The sequence below is a fragment of the Salvia hispanica genome, chromosome 4, assembly GCF_023119035.1.
Source record: "Salvia hispanica cultivar TCC Black 2014 chromosome 4, UniMelb_Shisp_WGS_1.0, whole genome shotgun sequence".
In the NCBI taxonomy this organism is placed as follows: Eukaryota; Viridiplantae; Streptophyta; class Magnoliopsida; order Lamiales; family Lamiaceae; genus Salvia; species Salvia hispanica.
The window spans coordinates 50,073,546-50,098,448 of record NC_062968.1 but is presented as its reverse complement, the minus strand read 5'-3'; the positions used below and the strand labels follow the sequence as shown (position 1 = coordinate 50,098,448).

General features: G+C 34.6%; 2 protein-coding genes across 3 annotated transcripts; both read right to left on the bottom strand.

Annotated features, from left to right (window-relative positions):
- Positions 1–6,692: 6,692 nt before the first annotated feature.
- Positions 6,693–10,305, bottom strand: LOC125221325 (probable pectinesterase/pectinesterase inhibitor 46). The gene is made up of 3 exons (XM_048123445.1): positions 9,474–10,305; positions 8,804–9,407; positions 6,693–7,101 (listed from the first exon to the last, which is right to left on the bottom strand). The coding sequence occupies exons 1-3, from the start codon at positions 10,303–10,305 to the stop codon at positions 6,693–6,695; spliced, it is 1,845 nt and encodes a 614-aa protein (XP_047979402.1).
- Positions 10,306–17,587: 7,282 nt separating this feature from the next.
- Positions 17,588–19,838, bottom strand: LOC125219627 (protein DETOXIFICATION 54-like). Of its 2 annotated transcripts, none has more exons than XM_048121652.1 (4): positions 19,649–19,838; positions 19,487–19,568; positions 18,534–19,397; positions 17,588–18,328 (listed from the first exon to the last, which is right to left on the bottom strand). In XM_048121652.1, the coding sequence occupies exons 2-4, from the start codon at positions 19,538–19,540 to the stop codon at positions 17,777–17,779; spliced, it is 1,470 nt and encodes a 489-aa protein (XP_047977609.1). In that variant the 5' UTR covers positions 19,541–19,568; positions 19,649–19,838; the 3' UTR covers positions 17,588–17,776. The 2 variants fall into 2 exon arrangements, with proteins under 2 accessions (XP_047977609.1, XP_047977607.1); XM_048121650.1 differs by having other exon boundaries at positions 19,487–19,542; positions 19,649–19,836.
- Between the last annotated feature and the right edge of the window lie 5,065 nt (positions 19,839–24,903).

Sequence of the window (24,903 nt, the reverse complement as noted above, 5' to 3'; positions counted from 1 at the left end):
TATATAGGGATGTGATCAGGTCCATAAGTGAAATTCTGTCAAAAATCAAAGCAAATTTCAGCCATTGGATCCTGTAATGTAACCGTTAGATTAATGCCACGTGGCACCTAATAATGTAGATTGTGTAGTCTAATAATGTAGCTTGGCTAATAATGTAACAGCTGTAGTCTAATAATGTAGATTGTGCAGTCTAATAATGTAGCCTAGTTAATAATGTAACGCTTTTAGTGCAATAATGTATCTCGGGTATTATGATCACAACCATCTAATCTGAGGATCCAAGGGCTGAGATTTGCTTTGATATTTGACAAGAATTTACCTTATGGACCATAGTGCGCCCTATATATATATATATATATATATATATATATATATATATATATATATATATATATATATAGGGGAGCACTAGGGTGCCCCCTTATTTAGAGTCACAACGTACATCCAATCTGGTGTTGCCATGTGGCACAAAACATGCAATATTTTAAACACAAAAATGCAATCTAGTTGTACATGCATTTTCGCAGATTGCATTTTTGTTGTATGTAAATTGCATTTTATAGTGTTGAGTTTTGCATTTTCACATAAATTGCATTTTTTATTATTAAGTTTTGCATTTTCACATATAAAAATGCAATCTGTCTATATATAAAATGCAATTTAAATAGTCAATATCTAAAATGCAAAACTTAACAATAAAAGATGCAATCTGCATATAACAAAAATGCAATCTGCCGAAATTCATTTATAGCTTCTACAAATGCGTATTGCATTTTTCTGTATACAATATTGCATTTTTCATGCCATGTGGCAGCACGTGGTTGGATGTACGTTGTAACTTTAAAATTAGTTGTTATACTAGTACACCCCTATGTATATATATATATATATATATATATATATATATAGAGTTGTGAATCAATGCCGAACCAATTTTAAAGACCGAACTAGAGACCAAATCTGGGCCATTAGATCTAGTTTTTTTGATGAGATGTGCTGCTGTGAAAATTTTTTCTGCTTCATTACTAGCCCATTTTACTTCATTGTATAGGTTTATTACTTCATTCTGTACGTAATACCTTGAAACTACAACATGTTTTACTTGCTTCCAGTAGGTTTTGAAATGATTCAACATATGCTTCATTCAAATTCATTGACGTGGGTTTTTGCTTGATTAACATTTAAATATGCAATTTATTCAAGTAAGTTTATTACTTCATTCAGAAACGTTATTACTTCATTGGATAAGATTTTTACTTCATTCCAGTAGGACTTCAAATGCTTCTACACATACTTCATTCCAATAATTTATTATATTAATCCATGTGTTTATTAAACCATATTAGCGCCATGGCGGTGGTGATAGATATTGTAGAGAGAAAGAACGGCACGCGACGGTGAAACCACATTTACGTACTGGAATGAAGTAAAAACCTACTGGAATGAAGTAAAAACCTACTAGAATGAAGTAAAAACCTACTAGAATGAAGTAATATATTCTGGACGAAGTTAAATCTTCGTAACATGTTAGTATGATTTATTTACCTTCGGATGAATTAAAATAGGCTCGTGATGAAGGCGAAAATAATTTATAAATTTCTGTATCTTATCCATAAAAAACTAGATCTAAAAGCCCTAATTTGGTAGGGTTCGGTGGTTCGATCTTTAAGAGTGGATTTTATATATATATATATATATAGAGAGAGAGAGTCCCATTATCCACAAACCCACTATTAAAGACCGAACCACCGAACCATACCAAATTAGGGCTTTTAGATCTAGTTTTTTATGGATGAGATTCACAAATTTATAAATTATTTTCTCCTTCATCACCGGTCTATTTTAATTCATCCGAAGGTAAATAAGTCATACTAACACGTTACGAAGATTTAACTTCATTCCAGAATATATTACTTCATTCCATTAGGTTTTTACTTCATTCTAATAGGATTATTACTTCATTCTAGTACGTAAATGCAGTTTCGCCATCGCGTGCCGTTCTTTCTCTCTACAATATCTATGAAGTAAAAACCTTATCCAATGAAGTAATAACGTTTCTGAATGAAGTAATAAATTCACTTGAATAAATTGCATTTTTAATGTGAATAAAGTAAAAACTCATGTCAATGAATTCGAATGAAGCATATGTTGAATAATTTCAAAACCTACTTGGAGCAAGTAAAAACATGTTGTAGTTTCAATGTATTACGTACATAATGAAGTAATAAACCTATACAATGAAGTAAAATTGGCTTGTAATGAAGATCGAAAAAAATTTACACAACATCATATCTCATCAAAAAACTAGATCTAATGGCCCAGATTTGGTCTCTAGTTCGGTCTTTAAGAAGGGTTCGACATTGATTACAACTCTCTCTCTCTCTCTCTATATATATATATATATATAGGGTCTTGTTAGGATGAGATTTTTGGGCATAATTGAGAAATGAGATGCAATCTCAGCCACTAATTCACAAGATTAACTTAATGTCAACAACTATTACATTATGTCAACACGGGGGTATAATTGTCTTTTCATTAAATTGTATTTGAAATCATTTTCTAAAATCCTCTCTAAAACTCTAGCTGCAAAGTCTTCAAATCTTCAACATTCAAATCTTCAAATCTCTTCAACATTCAAATCTTCAAATCTCTTCAACATTCAAATCTTCAAATCTTCAAATCTTCAACATTCTAATCTTCAAATCTTCAACATTCAAATTTTCAAATCTTCAACATTCAATAAAATAACACTTATTAAAATATCAACAACTAAAAAATAACACTTATAATTTACATATCAATACCGAGAATATCAAATGTCAACAACTCATATTAAAATGTCAACAACTTAAAAATAACACTTACAATTCACATATCAATACCGAGAATATCGAATGTCAACAACTCGCATTAAAATGTCAACAACTAAACAAATAACACTTATAATTTACATATCAATACCGAGATTATCGAATGTCAACAACTTGTATTAAAATGTCAACTAAAAAATAACACTTACAATTCACATATCAATACCGAGAATATCGAATGCCATCACCTCGTATTAAAATGTCAACAACTAAAAATAACACTTACAATTCACATATCAATACCGAGATTATCGAATGTCAACAACTCGTATTAAAATGTCAACAACTAAAAAATAACACTTATAATTAATGTCAACGACAAATGTCAATAACAAATGTTATGTCAACAACAAACTTTATTTATGTCAACTACGATGTCAACAACAAACTTTATTTATGTCAACAATAACATTTCACAAATAATTAATGGCAACGACAAATATTTTCATTTTAACGACGTATATTATTTATGTCAACAACAACGTTTTACATATAATTCATGTCAACAACAATGTTTTACATATAATAGTTGACATTATATGTATGTAGTTGACATGAATTGTAACTAACTAGTAGCAACTAATTTCCAACTGGAGAATTTCACCAAACACCTAGAATGCATCATGATTAAGCTTGATTCTCCAATCCAGCTCACGTCCCAAATTTCCACAAATATAAACTCAAATCTCAATCTTAATTTCAATTTCAAACTCAATCGAAGAATTAGCCCCGGAATTAACTAGAATTGTCAAATATCCCAACCACGTCTTCGTAGTGAAGTTCTCTCTATCCTGAAATTTATCAAACAAATCCAAAATCCAACTCTCAATTCATCCTCATCCACCAAACTTAGCAGCTCGATGAGGAGACGCAGCCTGAATAGCTGCTCTGAAATTGCAGGATCTCAACGCGTTGCCGCGGACAAATTCCAACGCCGAAACCACCACTGATTTCGCCTTCACCGCTGCCTTCTTCAGCTTCCGACTCCTCAGCAGCTTCTCGCCGTCGGAATAGCCTAATTTGTAAGTCTGCAGAAAAAATTCGTCTCTTTCTCGCCCGATCGCGGCGGTAGCTCCATGAAGTCATTAGATTCTGGCCACTCCGCCGCGTCGAGAAGATTCTCCAGCCTCCGTCGCCGCTTCTCGCTCCAGATTCTATCTCGCCGCCGCTTCTCCAACCATGTAGAATTCTCGTCGAATTCTATCTCATTCAAGCAATTCATCAAAAATTAGTTGAATTCATCTGAATTAATCCCCAATCAATTGTGTATTAGTAGTAAATTGAATTGAATTGATAGGTAAATTTAGTTGCAATCAACACCGTGGGATGGAGGGAGAAACTGATTTTGGCTCTGCAGTTCTTCTTCCCCATCTTTGATTGGCCCCAATTACCATTCTATCATTTCATAATAAATTAATCTAAAAATATTTTTTGTGTGGCAAAATCTGGACCACTCATTTAATAAAAATGAGTGGCTGATATTGCATCTCATTTCTCAATTAACCTTAAATAATCTCAACCTGAACATGGACCCTATATATATATATATATATATATAGAGTCCCATTATCCACAAATCCACTCTTAAAGACCGAACCACCGAACCATACCAAATTAGGACTTTTAGATCTAGTTTTTTATGGATGAGATTCACAAATTTATAAATTATTTTCTCCTTCATCACCAATCTATTTTTATTCATCCGGCGTAAATAAGTCATACTAACATCTTACGAATATTTAACTTCATTCCAGAATATATTACTTCATTTCGTAGGTTTTTACTTCATTCTATAGATTATTACTTCATTCTTAGTACGAATGCGCTAGCTTTCGTCATACGCTCTTTTCTCACAATATTCATCACCACCGCTAATATCGAGCAGGTGTAATAAACACATGGAATAATATAATAAATTATATGAATGAAGTATGTGTAGAAGCATTTGAAGTCCTACTGGAATGAAGTAAAAACCTTATCCAATGAAGTAATAATGTTTCTGAATGAAGTAATAAACTCACTTGAATAAATTGCCTTTTTTAATGTGAATAAAGTAAAAACTCATGTCAATAAATTAGAATGAAGCATATGTTCAATCATTTCAAAACCTACTTGAAGCAAGTAAAAATATGTTGTAGTTTCAATATATTACGTACGGAATGAAGTAATAAATCTATACAATGAAGTAAAATTGGCTTGTAATGAAGAGCGAAAAAAATTTACACAACAACATATCTCATCAAAAAACTAGATCTTATGGCCCATTTGTTCTCTAGTTCGTCTTTAAGAGGTTCGACATTGATTACAACTCTCTATATATATATATATAGGGATGTGATCAAATGAAAACCATATATATAATGAAAACTCAAAACTTTAATCCAGCCACTAATTTTTACAGATCTGTGTTTAATATTGAGTTGTTTTTTAATCTCAACAAAAGTATGTATTTTATCAACAAGGGGTATTTTTGTGAGATTATTTTTGAACGGTTTGTCATCCCGATTTCTCTCCCACTTTCCAAAACTAAAAATTTTCAGATCTTAACACATAACGACGTCAAAAATTAAACTTGGTTAAAAAAAAGCACAAAATTCAAGTTGATTCAACCAAACCCTAGTTCAAACAAGAAGAGAAATTTTTTCCGCAACAAAATGCTTGAATTTTGCGTTGAAATTGTGTTGCTCATGTGTTGATGTTGAATTTTGGGTTGAAATCATGTTGATTCAATATTGATTCTTACGTTTAAATTGCTTGATTGTTTTGGTCTGATTTTGAAATCGAATTTGGTTGGTAATGTGGGCAAGAATTCGATAGTCTGGTTGAAATGGCTTGAATTATGCTGAAATTGCGTTGATCCGTGTTGATCATGTATTGATGTTGAATTTTGGGTTGAAATCGTGTTGATTCTTGTCTTTTCATTAAATTGTATTTGAAATCATTTTCTAAAACCCTCTCTAAAATTCTAGCTGCAAAGTATTCAAATCTTCAAATCTTAAAAATTTAAAATTTCAAATCTTCAATATTCAATAAAATAACACTTATTAAAATGTCAACAACTAAAAAATAGCACTTATAATTCACATATCAATACCGGAGAATATCGAATGTCAACAACTCGTATTAAAATGTCAACAACTAACAAATAACACTTACAATTCACATATCAATACCGAGAATATCGAATGTCAACAATTCGTATTAAAATGTCAACAACTAACAAATAACACTTACAATTCACATATCAATACCGAGAATATCGAATGTTAACAACTCGTATTAAAATTTCAACAACTAACAAATAACACTTACTATTCACATATCAATATCGAGAATATCGAATGTTAACAACTCGTATTAAAATGTCAATAACTAACAAATAACACTTATAATTCACATATCAATAGCGAGAATATCAAATGTCAACAACTCGTATAGAAATGCCAACAACTAAAAAATAGTAATACTTATAATTTACATATAAATAGCGAGAATATCAAATGTAATGAATAAAAAATTTCATCTATTGAAATCAATAAAAAAAATTTAATAACAATAATTTAGGAATTGAGAAATAATCACGTCATTCCATCTCACTATTACAACGCCAAATCCACTAAAATATATGAATCTCACTATTACAACGCCAAATCCACTAAAATATGTGATCAAAATATAAATTGATGAATAAACTAACCACAATCATGGAAGGGGATCTCGACGGCGCCGTAAAGCTTCACCACGTTCTTCACCAAAATATAATCGTTGAATAAACTAGATAATATTACCAATTGAAAATTGAGTGGAAGTGTGATATAATCAAGCATTGTACTCGTCAACCAAAGCCAGACTCAGCAGCGCGCAAGCCGCGTTCTGCTTCGACACCTCGGTGCCTGTTTTCAAAACATAAATTAGGGATTTCACAGCGCCGGCTCTGGTTATCACGATCTTGTTGCCGTCGTGGAGGGAGAGATTAAGAAGCGCCGTCACCGCGTGCTCCTGCGCGGTAGAGTCCGAGCAATTGAGAAGCGGAATCAAAGCAGGCACGGCGCCGAATTCCCCAATTAAAACACGATTATCAGCGTGATTCCTCGCCAATAACCACAATTCACCGCCACAGACCTCTTCACCGCAATTGAAGAAGACTGCAACCCGTCGGCGCAGAGCTTGACCGTTGGCTGGAGATCCTCCGGCGAGATGCTCTCGATAATCTCCGTCGAAAAAGTCTCTATGTAGCAATCCGTAGCTCTTTGTTTTTAATTGGGTTTGTTTTCATTTGTTCACGGTTGAAATTACTATTATATCCGTTCATAATTAATTAATTCTAAAATAAGTTTGATGTGACAAATTTTGAACCACTCATTTAATAAAAATGAGTGGTTGATAATGCATCTCAATTCTCAATTAAACTTAAAAATCTCAATTGATCACAACCTTATATATATGTATATAATTCGATTTTTCGATTTTTTTTCTCCCGAACCGAAAAACCAAAGTTTTTATATTTTAAAACTGAACCGAATTGAAAAAATGAAAAAATCGAACCGAATTTTAAAATTTCGGTTTGGTTTGGTTCGGATATTTAGTTTTTTTATTTTTTTTTCTCACCCCTAGCTAGTGTACATAGACTCGTATACTTTTGTTAGCAATTCACTTTTATATTATGTATCCATTCTTTAAGCAATAAGAGTATCCACATTCACGCTCTTATCCAAAAGCATGGATGCGGGTCTAAACCCATTTTTTTCATTTTTTTTATTTCCATGCTTTTGTTTAAGATCACATCCATGTTCTTCCACAAGGCATGCTCTTACACTGTTCATTGGTCCCGCTATTTTATAATTCAATTTAAATACTTCAATTACTAAAAATATTTTCATAATATTAAAATGCATTAAAAATATATGAAATACTATTACAAATTACTAATAAATACTCCATCCGTCCCACAAAAATATGTGCATTCAATTTTTAAAAGTTATAGTATCAATTTATTAATATAAGTCCCACTATCTACTAACATTACTTTAACTATCATTCTCCTTTTCTCTCTTATTTTACCCTACCATTCTTCTCCTCTTACTTTACTAATTTTATCTTAATTCTCGTGTCATACCCATTGCACATATTTTTATGGGACGAATGGAGTAATAAAAAAGTACATAATTAAAATCCTAAAAATTAAGAAAGAGTGTTTGAGGCGATTGGGCGTCACCGCCCAACCAGAAAACGCCACGTGTCTTGTCCGCTGCCAAGGACAGAGCTCTTGGCAACGAGCTCGTCCGTGCCGACGACACAGCTCCGCCTTCCATAAGAGCTACCCGATGCAGATGCCCTAAAACTATGAAGCAACATTATGGGTTATTATTCTTGAGTAAATGATATCGTTATCATCTATAGAGCTTTACTCCCTCCGTCCACGAAAATTTGTCCCAGTTTTCCATTTCTGTCCGTCCCCCAAAATTTGTCTCATTTCACTTTTACCATTTTTGATAGTGGACCCCATATTCCACTAACTCATTCCTACTCACATTTTCAACTCACTTTCCATTACATTTTTTAAAACCCGTGTCCGGTCAAACCGGGACGAATTTTCGTGGACGGAGGGAGTATTTATTAACAACAATTTGTGATTTATATAGCATCAAAATATATAAATTGGATTTAGGCATCTGATAAAAACTCAAATCAATTCCAATAAAAACTGTCCAAGATAATTTAATTTGGGACATTATTGAAAAAGGGTTGAAACATGAGCATTACTGTGTTTGATAATTTTGTTATATATATGGTAAATATATACCATAGTGTGTATACTTGAAGATGGTATATGTAATAAAAGGAGAGTGAATCAAATAAGACCCCAATCATAGGGAACTTGTGTTGCTGGCAGCCAATCTTTCCCTTGTATAAAATTGTCGACCGCGTACCGAGACGCCTCCTTGCGTCCAAGCCTAGGCTTCACTCCTGGCCATTTCATTCGACCCTTAGTTTCCGCGCCATCCCCAAGGTTGTAATACTCCGCTAGGAAAACAGTGTTCTTTGGCGTGGGTGGATCCCAGGGTGTCCACCCGATTGGATCGATCAATTTACCCATATTATTTTGCATGAACACAACCGAGGCATAGTTCTTCCAAGGCCGCCCGAGGTAGGTTCTCACGCCCGTCAGGTCTTCCGCCGCTCGGATCGTGCTGGATTGCACCACAGTCCCGGTCGGCCAATCCGGGTCCGTCCTGCCCTGGGCCGTGATCGTGTTGAATTGCCCACGGAGTGGCTTTCTAACCAAGATGCTGCTCTTTTGTATCACCACGGCCGCGTTGCCGAAGATGAAGTCGATCGTGCCGTAGATTTCGCACTCGCGGTACAACTGCCGGTTGGATAGGGGGCAGAGGGTGTCTTGGTAGCCTTCCATGCTGCACCGGTAGAATACGGAGCGGTCTCCCGCTGAGAGGAGGGCCACAGCTTGTTCGTTGATGGCTCCGGCAATGTTGACGAATTTTATGTCCTGGGCTATGAATCCCTCTCCGTATGCGGCTGCTCACAAAGATTGAATGTATTAATTATATTATATAAATATGGAGTAAGAATAAAAAAAGTTACCAAAGGTGGCGGTTGCCCAAGTCTGGAATCCAGCACGATAACTCAAGTTGTTGTGGATTATGGTTTTATCCATCCCATCTCCAACCATCATCAAATTCCATCTATCTGGCGGTATCTTCACATTTTCATTATAAGATCCACTCTTCACATAAATCACATACCTCTTCATGCTAATTCTCGGCGCATCGTTCACCGCAGCCTGTACTGTCCTATACTTACCCGATCCATCTTTGGCCACCACAACGTCAGCTTTGATCTTCGAATCCGCCCTCATGAGATTCATGTCCCCATCAGATAGCCAACTTGGATACTCAGAATCTTTGTTCAAAACATCAGATATACCGTTCAACTTGGCCATCCTTTTTGTGGTGTCTTTGTTGGTATCAATGGGATACTTGAGTTTGTTGTATACAGATTCAAACATCACCCGGGATTGATCCTCAAATCCGTCTATGCACGTCTGTAGAATGGTGCCTGCGGCGCATATCATGGACATCATTCCGGCCTTGGTTACATCAGTCGAGAGGGATCTATTGAGGTTATATACTGCGAGAGAGAGAAACTCTTGGCAACATGTCAGTGCGGATAAGGCTAGTTTGTTGTTGTCTGCATTAATGCTGTCTACATTAGTGTTGTTGATCATTCTTCCGATTTCTCCATTGTCACTGAAATATGGGATTGCTGATGAAATTTGTTGCATTGTCAACTCTGTCAAGTTCCTGCATTGACTTTCATTTGTAGTGCCTCTCTCCAAGATGTTTTCATCGGTTGTTGCAATCGCTTGAGATAATGTAATAGCTATGCAAATGATTAAGGTTACAAGTGAGGCCATGGATGGAAATGTTAGAAATATGGAAAAATTCCGAGCCCTGCACAAGCAGTACTCTAACTATTATAATCGAAAGAAAATAACAATCAAAATGAAATGGAAATTACAATGAAAAATACAAACCAAATGTAAGTCGAGTTGAGGAAAACGTATTTTTGCAAGACAAATTACGTCTAGACTAGTATTTTCGGATTGTCGTATTATCCTCAGAGATAAAACGACTCTTTCCTAGCGTGTAGAAGCATCCTAAACCCGCTAAGTGCAGGCAAACTTGACGGAATTCATAGAATCAAGCAAACAAACTTCTATGCAAATGCAAAAGCTAAATATGCACAATGATAAGAAAAAACTTGAGAGAAGAATGCTTTCTGATGTGTGTTTTTCTATTCCAAACTCATGCATATTTATAAGCTCAAATGGGGAACTTAAAGAGATTGTTAATCAAGTCACCTCATGAATTTATGAGTGATTTCCTTGTTACATTCTTGGATATAAATTTATGAGTGATTTCTTGTTCTTAGCTCTTGTGCCGAAAAGAAATGTTTTACGTAACATGGGGACGGAGAGAGTAATATTTAGCGTGACATTTTAATTTTTTAAGTATGAATTAATTATAGTTAAATTATTTTATTAGAATCAAGCAGATTGATATAGCAGAATTTAGTTAAAATAACTAATAAATGGCTTGCAATGAATCAAATACTTAAATTCATTGTTGGGCTTATTGCGAGATGTTTAATGGAGGAAAAAGAATATAAATTGGAAGTCAAAATCAAACAAGATAAGTCAAGAGTAATATTTAGTCAACGGAGACACAACCTATTTTATGAGTTTTTATCCCTTGCCTCTTGTCGCCGACCCCATTTAAAGTTAAAACCAAAGTAAAATACTAATGAATCCACTTTTCTATCCCAGTCTTCCGACCTTCCAAATTACAAAAAGAAAAAGGAAAAAATGATAGTAGTCCCCATTTTTTATCTGTTTAATTAAATTATGTTTGCAAAAGCAAAGGCATTAATTAACCTACTACAATAAATTTTTCCATTTTGGACTCATTTTTCCGATCATGTACATATTCAACCACGAATAAATTATGATGATTTTATATTTTTATTTGCATCACTGATTTAGAATGAAATCACCTCGAAATTGCAAGTGGAAATAACATCTAAATTGGCCTTCCATTTTCATTGAAAATTATCCAAAAAGTGTTATTTTATCTGTCCATCAAGTTAGTTATTTCAATTTTCATATATATTCAGAAAATGCATTAGTATTTATTAAAAATTAAATATTTTTCTTTTGGATTGTCTCATTAAAAATAAAATATTTTTTAATATAATCTTTACTTTTTCCTCCCTTTTATTTTACACTCTTCATTAACTTATAAAGAAAACACTGCATAAAACCAAGTATCTCATACTAGTAGTATTTATTAGGACGAGGGAGTATAATTTATATACATTTTCTGTAGTTGGCTTTATTTATTGATCCATATATAATCTTCTTAATTAGACGTTATTTAATAAGATTATTAATTCAGTAAATGAAAAGTTTAGAATAATTTAAATTATAAAATTGAATTATAATCTTGGATCCTTATCTATTAATTATTTTCATTCTCAATATTTATCTTATTCACGATACTTTGTAAGCTTCTACAAATAATAATATTAATTTCCTCTGTTATTGAAATTTAGAATCTGTAAACAGAAAGTATAGTTACAAAAAGAGGTTAACAGAATTATATAACGGCTTACAACTTTATGAATTTGGAGAGAAATCTCCAATTTATTAATTATTTAAAAGATATTAAAAATTACCAAGAAAAAGGGCAAACAATATGAATGCCTTTTATAGAGAAAAATGTCTCTAAATGTCTACTAAGTACAACCACAGTAGCCACGGGCACATATCTTCTTACCTTTTAAGCAACTTAATATATTGATTTTAAATAATAAGCAAATATATACAGTACATAATATATACTAAGAGAGAGTCTATAGTTGAATTCATCTTTATTCTTTCCAATTTCTTGCAAAAGATTATAATCACACCAAGCTTTCCATTACAAACTGTCTCATGCTGAATCTTTTCGCAAATAGGTTTAGATAATCGCAATCTATCGTATATGTGCAAAGCTTTTGCTAATGTGCTTGCTGTAATTATAAAATACATATAAATAAATTAAACAAATATATATAGATAAGAAAAAAAACCATGAATCTTTAATATAATTTCAATATAGAGAAAGATAACACCTGAGGATTGACATTTCCCGTTTCAATGTTTTTTTGTATATTTGCAATTGCAATCGTAGTGCAATGCGTCTAGGGACGAAGACTTTGTCGAGATGGAGAATCTGTTACGTTTAGCAGAGTATTTGGGGTTGAGGCCGAGCTTCAAGCGTGCATTTTTGCAGCATCCAGGGATTTTTTATGTGTCGAGTAAGATTGGGATGCATACTGCAGTTAACTCTAAGGGAGGCCTATAAGAGGGGGATGTTAATTGAGTGGCATCCTTTAATGTGTATTCAGCTAATGAATGTGGTGAAGTGGAAGATTGGTGTTTATATAAAGAAATGTGAAGGGTATGGTGTGGAGCATGATGAGGGCGTGGAGGAAGATGTTGACGTAATGTAGTACGACGAGAGTGATGATGATGAGGTTGGAAATGTGAGTAAAAGAGGGATGCAGGAGATGATGAAGGGCAGGAATACTAGAGATGTGGTTAGGACAAGAGCAAGAGATCTTGAAGAAATTGTGTTGGAAAGTTCCAAAAGGTCTTCTAGGATAAGAAATGCGCTAGGTGGCGAAAAGCACAACTCGTCGGATGATGATGAAACTGATGATTGTGAGGAGGGTGGGGAGGTTGAAAATGTGACTAAGAGGGGAATGAAAGGAAAGGTGGGGATTTTGGAAGAAGTGATATTTGAAGTGTGGGAAGGAGGAATAATGGAAGAGGCACTGAAGCAAATATGTTGAGAAATTCAGCAAGATCTTCTAGGAGAACAAAAGGATGACTTGTTAGATGACGATGGTGATGCCGTTGAGGCTAGAAATGTGAGTCATAGAGGGAAGCACAATTGAATGGCAGAGATTTTGAGAAGAGGAATACTAGAGGCGTGGGAAGGGGGACAGATTGAACACGCGCTGAAGAGAATATGTCGAAATTTTCAACAAGGCCTTCTAGGAGAACAAATTTTCGAGACGATGATTTGAAAACACACAGAAGGTTCACAAAGAAATCAGATTTCTCAGGAAATAGGACTCGATCTGAAATAGGGAGGAGATCCACATAGCATTGGTAGTGGAAAGAAATCAGCTTCTTAACTGAGCAACCTCATGTATCAGGTTGCTATTGCATTTCAGTTTTTGATTGATGTACAATTTTCAACAGAGTGACTGAGGTGCCTGGATATTCTTGTTTCTGCTATTAATACTTCTTGTGTCATTTCTGCTCATTTATGTGGGTTGTATAGGATGGCGATTAGTTTGATATCACAGTTGACACCCAACGCGGAAAATCAATTGATTATTGTTTTTGTGCTGGATGTGCATATCTACTCTCTTGTGAGTAATTTCATAGTTTGAACACTTAATTAAGGTGGGGTTATGTCACTAGCTCAAAAGAAATGAGTTACTTCTCTGTTGGTTGATTCATGTAGGCATGGACTGATGGAAGATAAGAATGCTGTATCTGATTTATGATCTTGTTGCTCTTCCTGTAACAACAGGGCAGCCGATTGTTAGACAGAGGTATTCTCGTGCCACGCTTACCTTCTACTCCTCAAAGGGTAAACTGCGACATGATAAAAACATGTTATTTTATCAAGTCTCAATTTAATACTAGAATGTACTTTTTGTCAATGAGCTTAAATTGGTGTTATGTGAATGAAAATTTCTGCTGTGCATTGCTTACACTTCATTAAAACATAGTGTTGCGCGACTTAATCATTTCCTTTAGTTTCATGATCTTTTCGACTCTGTTGCTTTCTCCTCAACTTTGACACTGTAGCATTTCACAGCATAGGAACAGAGTTCTCTAGAGATTGCTTAGGCCTTAGCTGCTGATATTTTTGGTAAAAAAATAATCTTGAATCTTGTCTGTGGATCTTTACTAATTTGCAGTTTTGGTATTATAAACTGCATAGAAGCTGGTGAGATGGAAAGTTCCTAAGGCAAATATCATTGAACAAATAAGCTTTGGAAGGTATGAGTGGAAGCACTCCTGTCTCATAAATCTTTGTTTTCTTCTACTACTAAAGTAGCTAACCAAGTGGATTTGATTCATTTGGTACTCTCCCATATACATCATATTATATACATATATATGCATGTGAAGTCATTTTTCTCTGCCTCTCATCTTGCCCACTTCTTGATGTTTTATTAGGTCAAGTAGGATTTCTTTCTCATCAAATACTTCAAGATCTTGATTTATATAATGGTTTCTTTTGAATTTATGGGACAGGTCGAAAGACAAGAACATAAAAATTATTGGATTCTAATGATGATGTAATGAAGGTTGTCAGCATATCTAGAAAAGTAGAATGGCTGAAGCATGTAGATCTTTTATTATCAAATATTCAAATTGATTAAAAATGAACATTATTGGTCAATTGTGAAAGAATGGGATGGAAAATGCAACTTTTGTTATGGACAGATTTGATTCCTCTTTTCTTGTCAATGCTACTGACGGCTCAATTTGTTTGTTTCTCTTTATTCTTAATTTCTTATGTTTTAGAACTAATTATTAAGAACTATATGAGCATCGACTTATACATCAATATTGGTCAACTACACCATCCCATTCTCTACGTCGTTAGGTTATTTCAGCCTGATTTTTTTTACTTTTTATATTTTTATTTTGTTTGTCAAAAGACAGTCCATCTCCAACCATACTTCAAAAGTGAGTTTTGTTGTAGAAATCTTCTTCAATTATACATCAAACTCAAACTCAAACTCATTTTTGGTGTTTTTTGTAAAACAACACCAAATATGATGTTACTGCAAAAATTTTGTGATACAAAAACTCAAAAATGGTGAAAATTTTGAATTTGGTGTAAATGGTTGGAATAAAATTACTTTTTGGCATGACGTATACTCAAAAATGAGTTTGAGTTCAGTGTAAATAGTTGGAGACGGTCTTAAAGTGTTAATCTTGGCTTTGGCAGCTAGTTTTTGCATTAAGAGCTTGGGTGGAGATACATTGTGTCATGCATGATATAGAATATGACTTTAATTGATAGTGGTGTGATTATATGCATGGCATAACATATATATTGATGTTATGTTACATGTTTTATATGAGCATTAATTTTGTTTAATTTAAATTAACATTATTTATTTTATTTTATATATTTATTTTAATTTAATATCTCGAACCATATTATTGACGTCGTTAATTTTATATTTTAACTAGTTCTTAAAGGTATTGCTTGATTTATTCATTTTATTTATTATTTTAATATATAAATAAAATAGTACTCCCTCCGTCCCATTAAAAATGACCCACTTTCCTTTTTGGTTTGTCCCAACCAAGATGACCCATTACTTAAAATGGAAACCTATTTATCTCTACTTTATCCCATCTTTCTTACTTTACTCTCTCCATTTAACACACAAAATAAAGTTGCATAAAATCCCGTGCCGCTCAAGAAAGGGGTCATCTTCCTTGGGACGGACGGAGTACATAATTATTTGAGCTTTAGTTTCATGCAAGTTGAAAAATTAAAGATTTTAATAATATTTATAATAGTACTAATTGTGTTGGTGCTTATAAATCAAAGTATGAATAAAGTAATATGTATTGGAAGTTTCTACTTGATTGTGTTTCTTCAACTCATTTTATTTAAAAAAAAATATTCCTACAATTTTTTTTAGCATCATTGTGAACTACTCATACATATTTTTGAGTAACACTAATATTTTTCAACTAAACACATACATACACGTATTGGTGTGTTAATGGATCCATTTTCTTTTTTATTTACCACTAACTTTTTCTGATTCTCATACTTTTTGCAAGCATTTTAGTAGCATGGCTTGGAATCTAGCTCATAAACTAAAACTTTATAAAGTTTAGGGCGCCACGTAGCCAACAATATGGTTAAACTACGGCATAATATATTATTCTTACGGATTTTTAGAATAGAATAACTTTTATAGTAATTGAGTTATATCGGTATATGGTGCAAAGTGAAAACAAAATAAGTCTTTTATGGTTGATTGAGACGACGTGTTGCGTAAAATTAGTAATAGTACAACTATAATATGAATTGAACATATCACCATAAAAATAGTAATGTTAATTAAGTACTGTATGAAAAAAAATATCATGTGCTCAATAATCACATTCACGATATTTTGTTGAGGTGTTTAAATCTAATACTCCTTATTTATAGTAATACTCTTATGTCTCATGTTACTCGCACTTTTATATTTCAGTTATTTCCAAATTACTTATATTATTTCTATTTTAAGTAAGAATTAGAGTATTTAGTTAATATATTTGATTTAAGTAAATATTTCCTTATTAAGTAATTTCTCATTACACTTAAAATACTAATTTAATTGCACTAAAAAAAATTTAATCCCAAATTTATGACCTAAAATAAAAAGTGTGAGTAACATGAGACAAGGGTACTTATAGTAGTACATCTTCTAGTTTCTTCAAAAATATCTCGTATTTAGCTAGTTATAAATTCTATAATCGCATGCTTCCTATGTCTCATGTAGTAGAGACGTTTCATTTTGAGCACTCGTTTTAAAAAAAAATGTAATAGTTAAAGTGTGGATAGAGTTAATAATATAGAGAAGAGTGTTCAAAATGAAACACATTTATTATAGGGGATAGAAGGAGTATTATTTATAAGTGTATACTAGTATATGCGGTATTAGATAAGAGCTAAACTTTAATATTATAGATGCGTTTCTTGTTTTAGGTTTATTTTACAAATATTTTACAGGGTGCGAAAAAATGATTTCCCACATCAGGTGTTCAACATCATTATGGAGTCTGAAAATAAAATATGATAACAAAACAAATCTATATAGAAAAGAGCTAAACTTTAACATAGATTAAAAGCTGTAATAACACATCACAGAAAAAGGGGGTTTGGATTTGAGAGCACTCTCTCCAAAGAGTTGTCATATTTATTGAAAGCCATCCCCATCCACTTCTTTGTCTTTGCAAATCCCACTTCACAAAGCACCAAATCAACTTACATTTGACACGTTTTATACTAATATGGTAGTCTTTCATTTTTAATAACGATCTACTTTCATGCCTCATCATCTTATCTACTATTAAATGTTGAAATCATGAGAGAGTTATTTACACAAACATGACATTAACATTATGAAAACAAGAGATAGTACAAAAACAAGTCTAGTTGTAATGTGTAGCAAAACACCCCACTTTCCAACTAATTCTTGCACCTTTACCAACTTAGAACACTAAAGAAGAAAAGAAACTACACATCATCCATCTTTGAATCCTCCAAAACTAATACTCTTGTGATCTCATCATTAGGGTTACACTTACTTCTCATTTCTAGGCAAGCAAGTTTGCAAGCTTTCACAGCCTCATCTTCCCAATCCGTGCAATGCAGCACAACATAGAGTATCAAGACGGCGCATGCGACTTGAGCTGACAACAACCCTAGCCACAAGCCAGGGAACCCGATGCATAGCCAGAAGGCTAGCCCAACGGCCACAGGCGTCCCCACAAAGTAAAACGAGGCAAGGTTGATCCTAGCAGCCACAACTGGCCTGGCCGTGCCTCTTAGGATGCCACAACCGGTAGTCTGTGGGCAGTTCCCTAGCTCACAGACACCGATAATAGGTAGGACCGATGCAACTAGAGCAATCAACATATCATCCTTTGTAAAGAGAGCGCCCCATCTCTCTCTAAACATCACCGTCCAAACCACGTTGATGATCCCTACAACGAACGCACACGTCAGCGCCACCATTGCCGCCAGCTTGGCCTTGTACGGTCTCCCACCTCCCAGCTCATTTCCTACCTGTACAATCATTCACAATTAGTCCTCAAATTAAGGCATATCAAATCACTAGTAAAATCAACACACACATACATAATGCCATCAATAATTCAAAGAAATAGTACATTTTTTTTGTGGATTCTAATGTCTTAAAGTAAGACAGTTTTTCCTCTCCTAATAGACTAGTCTTTAGAGAGAGTTTTCAAATACAAATATCATCACTTACCCTGGCGGAGACGCAGCCGGCCAGTGCCATCGGAACAGTGTACATAAGGCTAGTAGTCTGAATCATCACGCCGGTGGCGGCCACTGCGAGCTTCGGATTAGGCAAGTATCCGGCGAGCACCGTTACGATCTCGTACCACCACCACTCCAAGCAAATCCCCAGACAGCTCGGCACGGCGAGCTTCAGCAAAGCCCCAATTCCACCACCATCGCCGCCGCCCCATTTCCACTCCCACCTTCCATAAACACAGACATATCCCATCATCAGCACCATCATATGCAAATTGGTCAAAACAGAGGCGATCGCCACCCCACGCACCCCCAGCCCCGCCGCCACCACCAACACATAATTCAAGGGCACGTGAAACACCACCGCCATCAAAGTGCACCACATTTGAGGCTTCGTCACCCCCTGCGACCTCAAATAAACGCGCAATGGCTGCATCAAGGTGTTTGTTAAAAGGTCTGGGAGAGAATAGATGCAATAAATCGCAGCCGTCGATGTGATCTCGCCGTCTTGGCCCATGAAAAGCATGATTGGCTCAAGATTGATCCATAGCAACCCAATGGGGATGATCGCGAGGAGGAGGATGAAGATCATGCGGTGTAGAGAGAGAAAGAGAAGATCCCAATTCTTGGAGCCGTATGCTTGGCTGCAGACCGGCTCCAGCCCCGAAGCTAAGCCGACTAAAACAGAGTAGCCGGTGATGTTGGTGAATCCGATTGACAGCGCGCCGCCGGCGAGCTCCAAGCTGCCGAGCCGCCCCAGGAAAAGGACGGAGACGACGGCTCTCACGTAGACGAGAAAGTTCATTGCAGTTATGGGAAGCACCATTTTCAATAGCTCTTTGATTTCCTCCACCACCTTTCCAACAAATTTGCAGATGTTTGAGAAAAATTGGATTTTTATTCATAAAGATCGAATTTTTATGCATACATGGATTTGGGTTTTACCTGGGCTGACGAAGGATGTTTGTGAGAGTAGAAATCCCGCATTTTTTCTGCCATTTCTGTATATGATAAACAGAGGGAAACACTAAAATATCATGATTTTGAAAGAACATCACAAGAAAAACGGGAAGGGATGGAGCAAGATTTAATTTTTAAGAAGCCCACCTAGAAATTCTTGTTGTGAGAGTTTGAGATTCTTGAATTTTTGATGATGAAATTGTAGCAACTCGAGAGCACAATTATGTCACAAGATTGCATATTACGTACAACATGGATATTGTATTAATAAGCAGGGCAGCTGAGCATTAGTGCAGTGTGATTAATTGAATTCTTTTTTCAGCGTATAATATCTTTGTTTAACAAGTTGTGTCGTGTCACAGACAAAATTAAAAATAAAAATCTGAACTTTAGTAAAGGCCAAAAAAGTGTACAGCTTTTGATAATGGCGGCGACATTAGCTTTTATGGACTCTGCTGAAAGAACAGAAGGAAATGACATATGAGAGGAGAAGGAAATATATTAGAGATGTGATAGAACTACATTTTTGGATAATTATAGTCTCACTTTCGAGATATAGTAATACTCTTCCGTTAACAAAGAATATAAATATTTGGTCGGGGTTTTTATGCATAATTTAGAAAAGTATATAAATATTTGGTCGGGGTTTTTGTGAATAATTTAGTAAAGTAAAAAAGGAATAGATATAAAAAAATTTTAAAGTATTATTAGTAGATAATGAGTCTCAATTTCATTAGAAGAAAGGAGTATTTAAAATTAGAAAGTTTATAATTTTAGGGACAGACTAAGTTCATACTTTTAGGTAGATAATGGGTCTCACCTCATTAGAAGAAAGAAATATTTAAAATTAGAAAGTTAATAATTTTCAGGGACAGACTAAGTTCATAATTTTCAGGGATAGAGGGAGTTCACGTTTTAATTAGTATTTAATGAGTTGTAATGATGGATTATTATGATATAAGTTGTAAATAAATTGATGTCCATAGAGGAAAGTGATCAAATGCACTTTATATATAGTACAAACTTCAAACTATGATCTGAATCGTTAGAAAATGTCAACAGATGATAAAATAACATCAAAATTTTGACATTGTGTTGACATTGTATTGACATTAAAATTTTGAAATTTTACACTATGTTGACGTTGTGTTGACACTGTGTTGAAAAGTTTGGAGTTTTTAAAATATATAGAGTTTCGCGTTTTATAACTACCCCTTCTATGGATAATGAGTTGGGGATAACTTTCTATAAAAAGAAGGGAAATTGGTTCCTAATATCATGAACTTTGTCCAAATTTTGGTTTTTACCATAAACTTCCAAATTAGTACCATAAATCATGAACTTTCCTATTAGTTTGGTATTTCCCAAAAAAATCCAAAAAAAAATTGAAAAAATTCCCTAAAATGTGTTCCTAGCATTTATGAAAGAGAGAAACATGGTTTTGTGTGTTAATTTTTGTAGTGTAGCGTCACATACTCACAGGTGTGTGTTTTTAATTGAATTCTTTGTGTTTTTAATAAATTTATTTTGTTTTCTTTATTTTTAGAGTTTTATTTTGTTAATTAAAAATAGTATTGTGTTTAATATTCCAAATAAATATGCCAACATGACATACCACGTATAAGAATTCTGGTCAATAGGATCCAAAATGCCATATAAGCTAGCCGGATTTTACTCATGATCCGCCGTGGGAAATACCAAACAAATCTGAAAGTTCATGATTTATGGTACTAATTTGAAAGTTCATGGAAAAAACCAAACTCTAGGCAAAGTTCATGATATTATGGACCAATTTCCCTAAAAAGAAATGCTAATAATTTCATAGGAAGAATGAAAATGGAAAGTAGACATATTTTTATTATTTTTCGTCATAAAAATGAAATTATATTCTCTTATAAAATGACATGAGTTGTTTTAGTGAAAATCAATTGAAGTGGAAAATGGAATTTAAAACCTTAGGAGCTTTATGACAACATCAGGCTCTATTATGAATCTATATATCGAAATCGAATACAATAGTACTAGTTAGGTAAGTGATGGAACATATTCTGTACAATTAATTGGTTCTCTGTTGCATGCCAAGACATTAATAATAGTTAGGTACGGGATGGAACATATGCTACACAATTATTAGCTGCTTTCTTATGCTAAAATACTTTGTTATTGTTGAATACAAGCCTTTATCCTTATTGTCCAGTTAAGTAATGGACCAAGCATCGTAATAATAAAGAAAGGAACAAATGGCCTCTAGGTAAAGCATTTTCAAGGAGAATGGCATCTATGATTAAACTCATGACATGCGACTTTGCATAATCAGTCCGAATATTTTATTTTATATGTTATGTTTCAATAAATTAAATATTATGGATATAGCTAGTGTGATGTTATTATTAGTACCCAAAATATGTACTATTAAGAGTCAATGATTGATGATTAAACTAAATTGGTAACTGACATTTAAATTACGAAGTTGCATTGATGCATCTCATTATAATGGAGGTGGCCACGGTTCGAAAACCGCCGGTTCCGGTTCGGAACTGGCGGTTCCGGTTCGGCGAGATCGTGAACCGTAATCGGCCCGGATACCGGTTATCCGGTTCCGGTTTAACCGCCGGTTACCGCCGGTTCCGGTTCCGGTTACGAACCGCCGGTTTTTCACCGATTCCGGCGGTTCCGGGCCGGTTCCGGTTCGGTTCCGGTTCAATATTTTTTTATTTTTATTTTTTTATTTTTTAATTTTAGAGTTATTAAATCTTAGAGTTATAACTTTTATTGAAATTCTATAGTAAAATCCAAAGAGAATCGATAACGATAAAGAATTGCATTTTTATTGATTTGAAACTTTGAATGTAAATTTCTACAATACAATATTACAATTACAAGTTACAAAATACAACAATACTACAACTATACACTTGAATTTAAAATTTAAATACAAAATTATAATTTACAAAAAACATATTAAAAGTAAAGTTGAAACAATTAGAAAAAAAAAGAAATAAAAGGAAAAGGACTTGAGCTCAACTTAAATTTAAAATTTAAGTTGAGGTGCCTACGTATCCTTAATGCTCAATTGCATTGAGGAATCAAAGTCCACGTAGTTCTCTTACCTTGCTTACCTTGTTGGTTGGCGGTTGACGACGGTTGGCCTTCATTCTCCACCTTCATCCTCGGTGTCGGTGAAGGTTTCCTCACTCTCTTCACGAGCATCCCAATCTGGTTCTTGCGCTCTCCTTGCAGCTTTTCCCCAATCATCAAGTAACATCACGGCTTCCATATTTCTCGCGGAGAGTTTGCTTCTTCTCACGTCCAAGACACATGCTCCAACACTGAAAGCGGACTCGACGGCTACGGTGGAAGCCGGGACTGCAAAGATCTCCTTAGCCATTGACGCAAGTATGGGATAATCTTTCTCGTGTGTTCCCCACCACTCTAGGACGTCGATTTGGGCGGGTGTAGGACCTGCATCACTAAAAGTATGGTGGCGTGCTTCCAAATAAAAATCTAACTCGCTTACCGATCCCATTGAGGTGGACCTTGAACTTGAGCTTGTGCCGTAGCCGTATAAGTCGGCTAATTGTGATTGAGCATCGGGGTCATCATAAGCAAAACCAAAACCGCCGTATTGCTGCGGTTGAGGAGCATGTTGTGTACGTGGATGAATTTGGTGGGTACGGTTATACCTTTCTTCATATTCGGCAAAGAGAGTACGCAAACTACTTTCAAATTGAGCTTGAACAAGTGATCTATCAGGAATGGTTAGTTCAAAAACTCTCGAGGTTTCATTATCATCAAAAGGCAAATTTTGAAGTGGACTAAGATCAATAGAACGCAAATTTTGATAATAGAAATCTAAGATCTTAGTTGTGCCAGCTAATTTCCATTTCGGATCCAAGCACTTAGCAATTAAAAACACAGTTGGAATTTCACTAAAATACTTCAACCATTTTTCAATCATATAAAATAAAACACACATTAACTCACGAGATCTAGCATTTTTCATGCATGTTTTAAAACCAAGTGCTATATACATGCAATGCTCTAACACACGAACAGATGTGCAATAGTAAACACCCGATAATTCAACGGTAGCACTTTTGAAAGCTTTGAACAATTGACATAAACTCATGCTTTGGTCCCAACAATTAGGCGTAAGAACTATATCACCATAGGGATTAGTTCTAAAAAAATCGCACAAAGCATCTCTATGCTCCAAAGTAGAATTGAGGCAATCATATGTAGAGTTCCATCTAGTAGACACATCCATTATAAAAGTTGTATACCTGATGTTCCTGTTACGGCAATATTTTTTCCAAGCCTTGCCAAGCTTGAAATGGATCGCTCTAACTGCATTTCTAATAGGATCAACATGCTTTTGCCATAAAGAAAGCGCATCTTGTACACATAAGTTCAAAATATGACATACACATCTTTGATGAAAATACTTACCATCGATAATCGGAGAGCACGCATCAATCAAGTCGCTAATACTTGCAGTATTAGCAGTTGCATTATCAAAAGCAATAGAAAACACCTTATTGCATAATTGATATTCATTCAAAACTTGAATAATTAAATAAGCAATTGCATTTGCAGTGTGTGGTGTAGGAAAATCTCTAAAAGCAATTAAACGTTTGTTCAAAGACCAACTATTGTCCATAAAGTGAACCGTAATTCCCATGTATGCATGCTTTTGGAAAGCGTCAGTCCATACATCAGAGCAAATATTCACTTTGTGTCCCAAGTTACTCAAATATCGTGATAAATCTTTTTTCATTTCATTATATTGATTTTTGGTAGATCGTTGAATACTAGTTCTAGGTAGTCTTTTTGAGTTCAAATTATAACACTCTTTCATCGAATCTTCGTAATCTTGATTATCATAAACATTAAAAGGAAGATGATGCATGGCAGCAAATTTAGCCATAACATCAGTAGTATGCTTATGATCATATCTTAAAAGAGCGGAGGACGGCGTACCTGTTTGAGACGAACCGGAGGCGGAGCCATGGGCACTCGCACTTTGGAAGTTGAGTTGGGTTTGGCTAGCACTATGTCCATATAGTTCGGGATGAATTGTCGTCATGTGACGGATGAGAGAGCCATATCCCCCGGACTTCTTGAATTTGTATTTTTTGGTGCAGTAGTTACAATATGCCATAAAAAATACCGGCACTTCATTAGCGGAAGAAACTATTGGGACCTTTTTGAAATGTTTCACAAATATATCAGATTTATATTTAGTTTTTTCTCCGCGGCCGTCTTGTGAAGGGGGGGGCATTTCCTCATCTACGTGGTCACCACCGTCACTGTCCTCATTATCATCGTTCAGATTAACATTAACATCATCAATATCGTAATCATCGACCGAGATGTAATTATCAGCATCGGATTCGGCGCCA

Coding starts and splice junctions, on each gene's coding strand:
- LOC125221325 (XM_048123445.1), bottom strand. CDS start 10,305: ATGGCCTCACTTGTAACCTTAATCATTTGCATAGCTATTACATTATCT. Junction 9,408..9,473: donor TTGGGCAACCGCCACCTTTG/GTAACTTTTTTT, acceptor CTTTGTGAGCAG/CCGCATACGGAGAGGGATTC. Junction 7,102..8,803: donor GGACGCAAGGAGGCGTCTCG/GTACGCGGTCGA, acceptor ATTGCTACATAG/AGACTTTTTCGACGGAGATT.
- LOC125219627 (XM_048121652.1), bottom strand. CDS start 19,540: ATGGCAGAAAAAATGCGGGATTTCTACTCTCACAAACATCCTTCGTCA. Junction 19,398..19,486: donor AACATCCTTCGTCAGCCCAG/GTAAAACCCAAA, acceptor TTTGTTGGAAAG/GTGGTGGAGGAAATCAAAGA. Junction 18,329..18,533: donor CCGGCTGCGTCTCCGCCAGG/GTAAGTGATGAT, acceptor ATGATTGTACAG/GTAGGAAATGAGCTGGGAGG.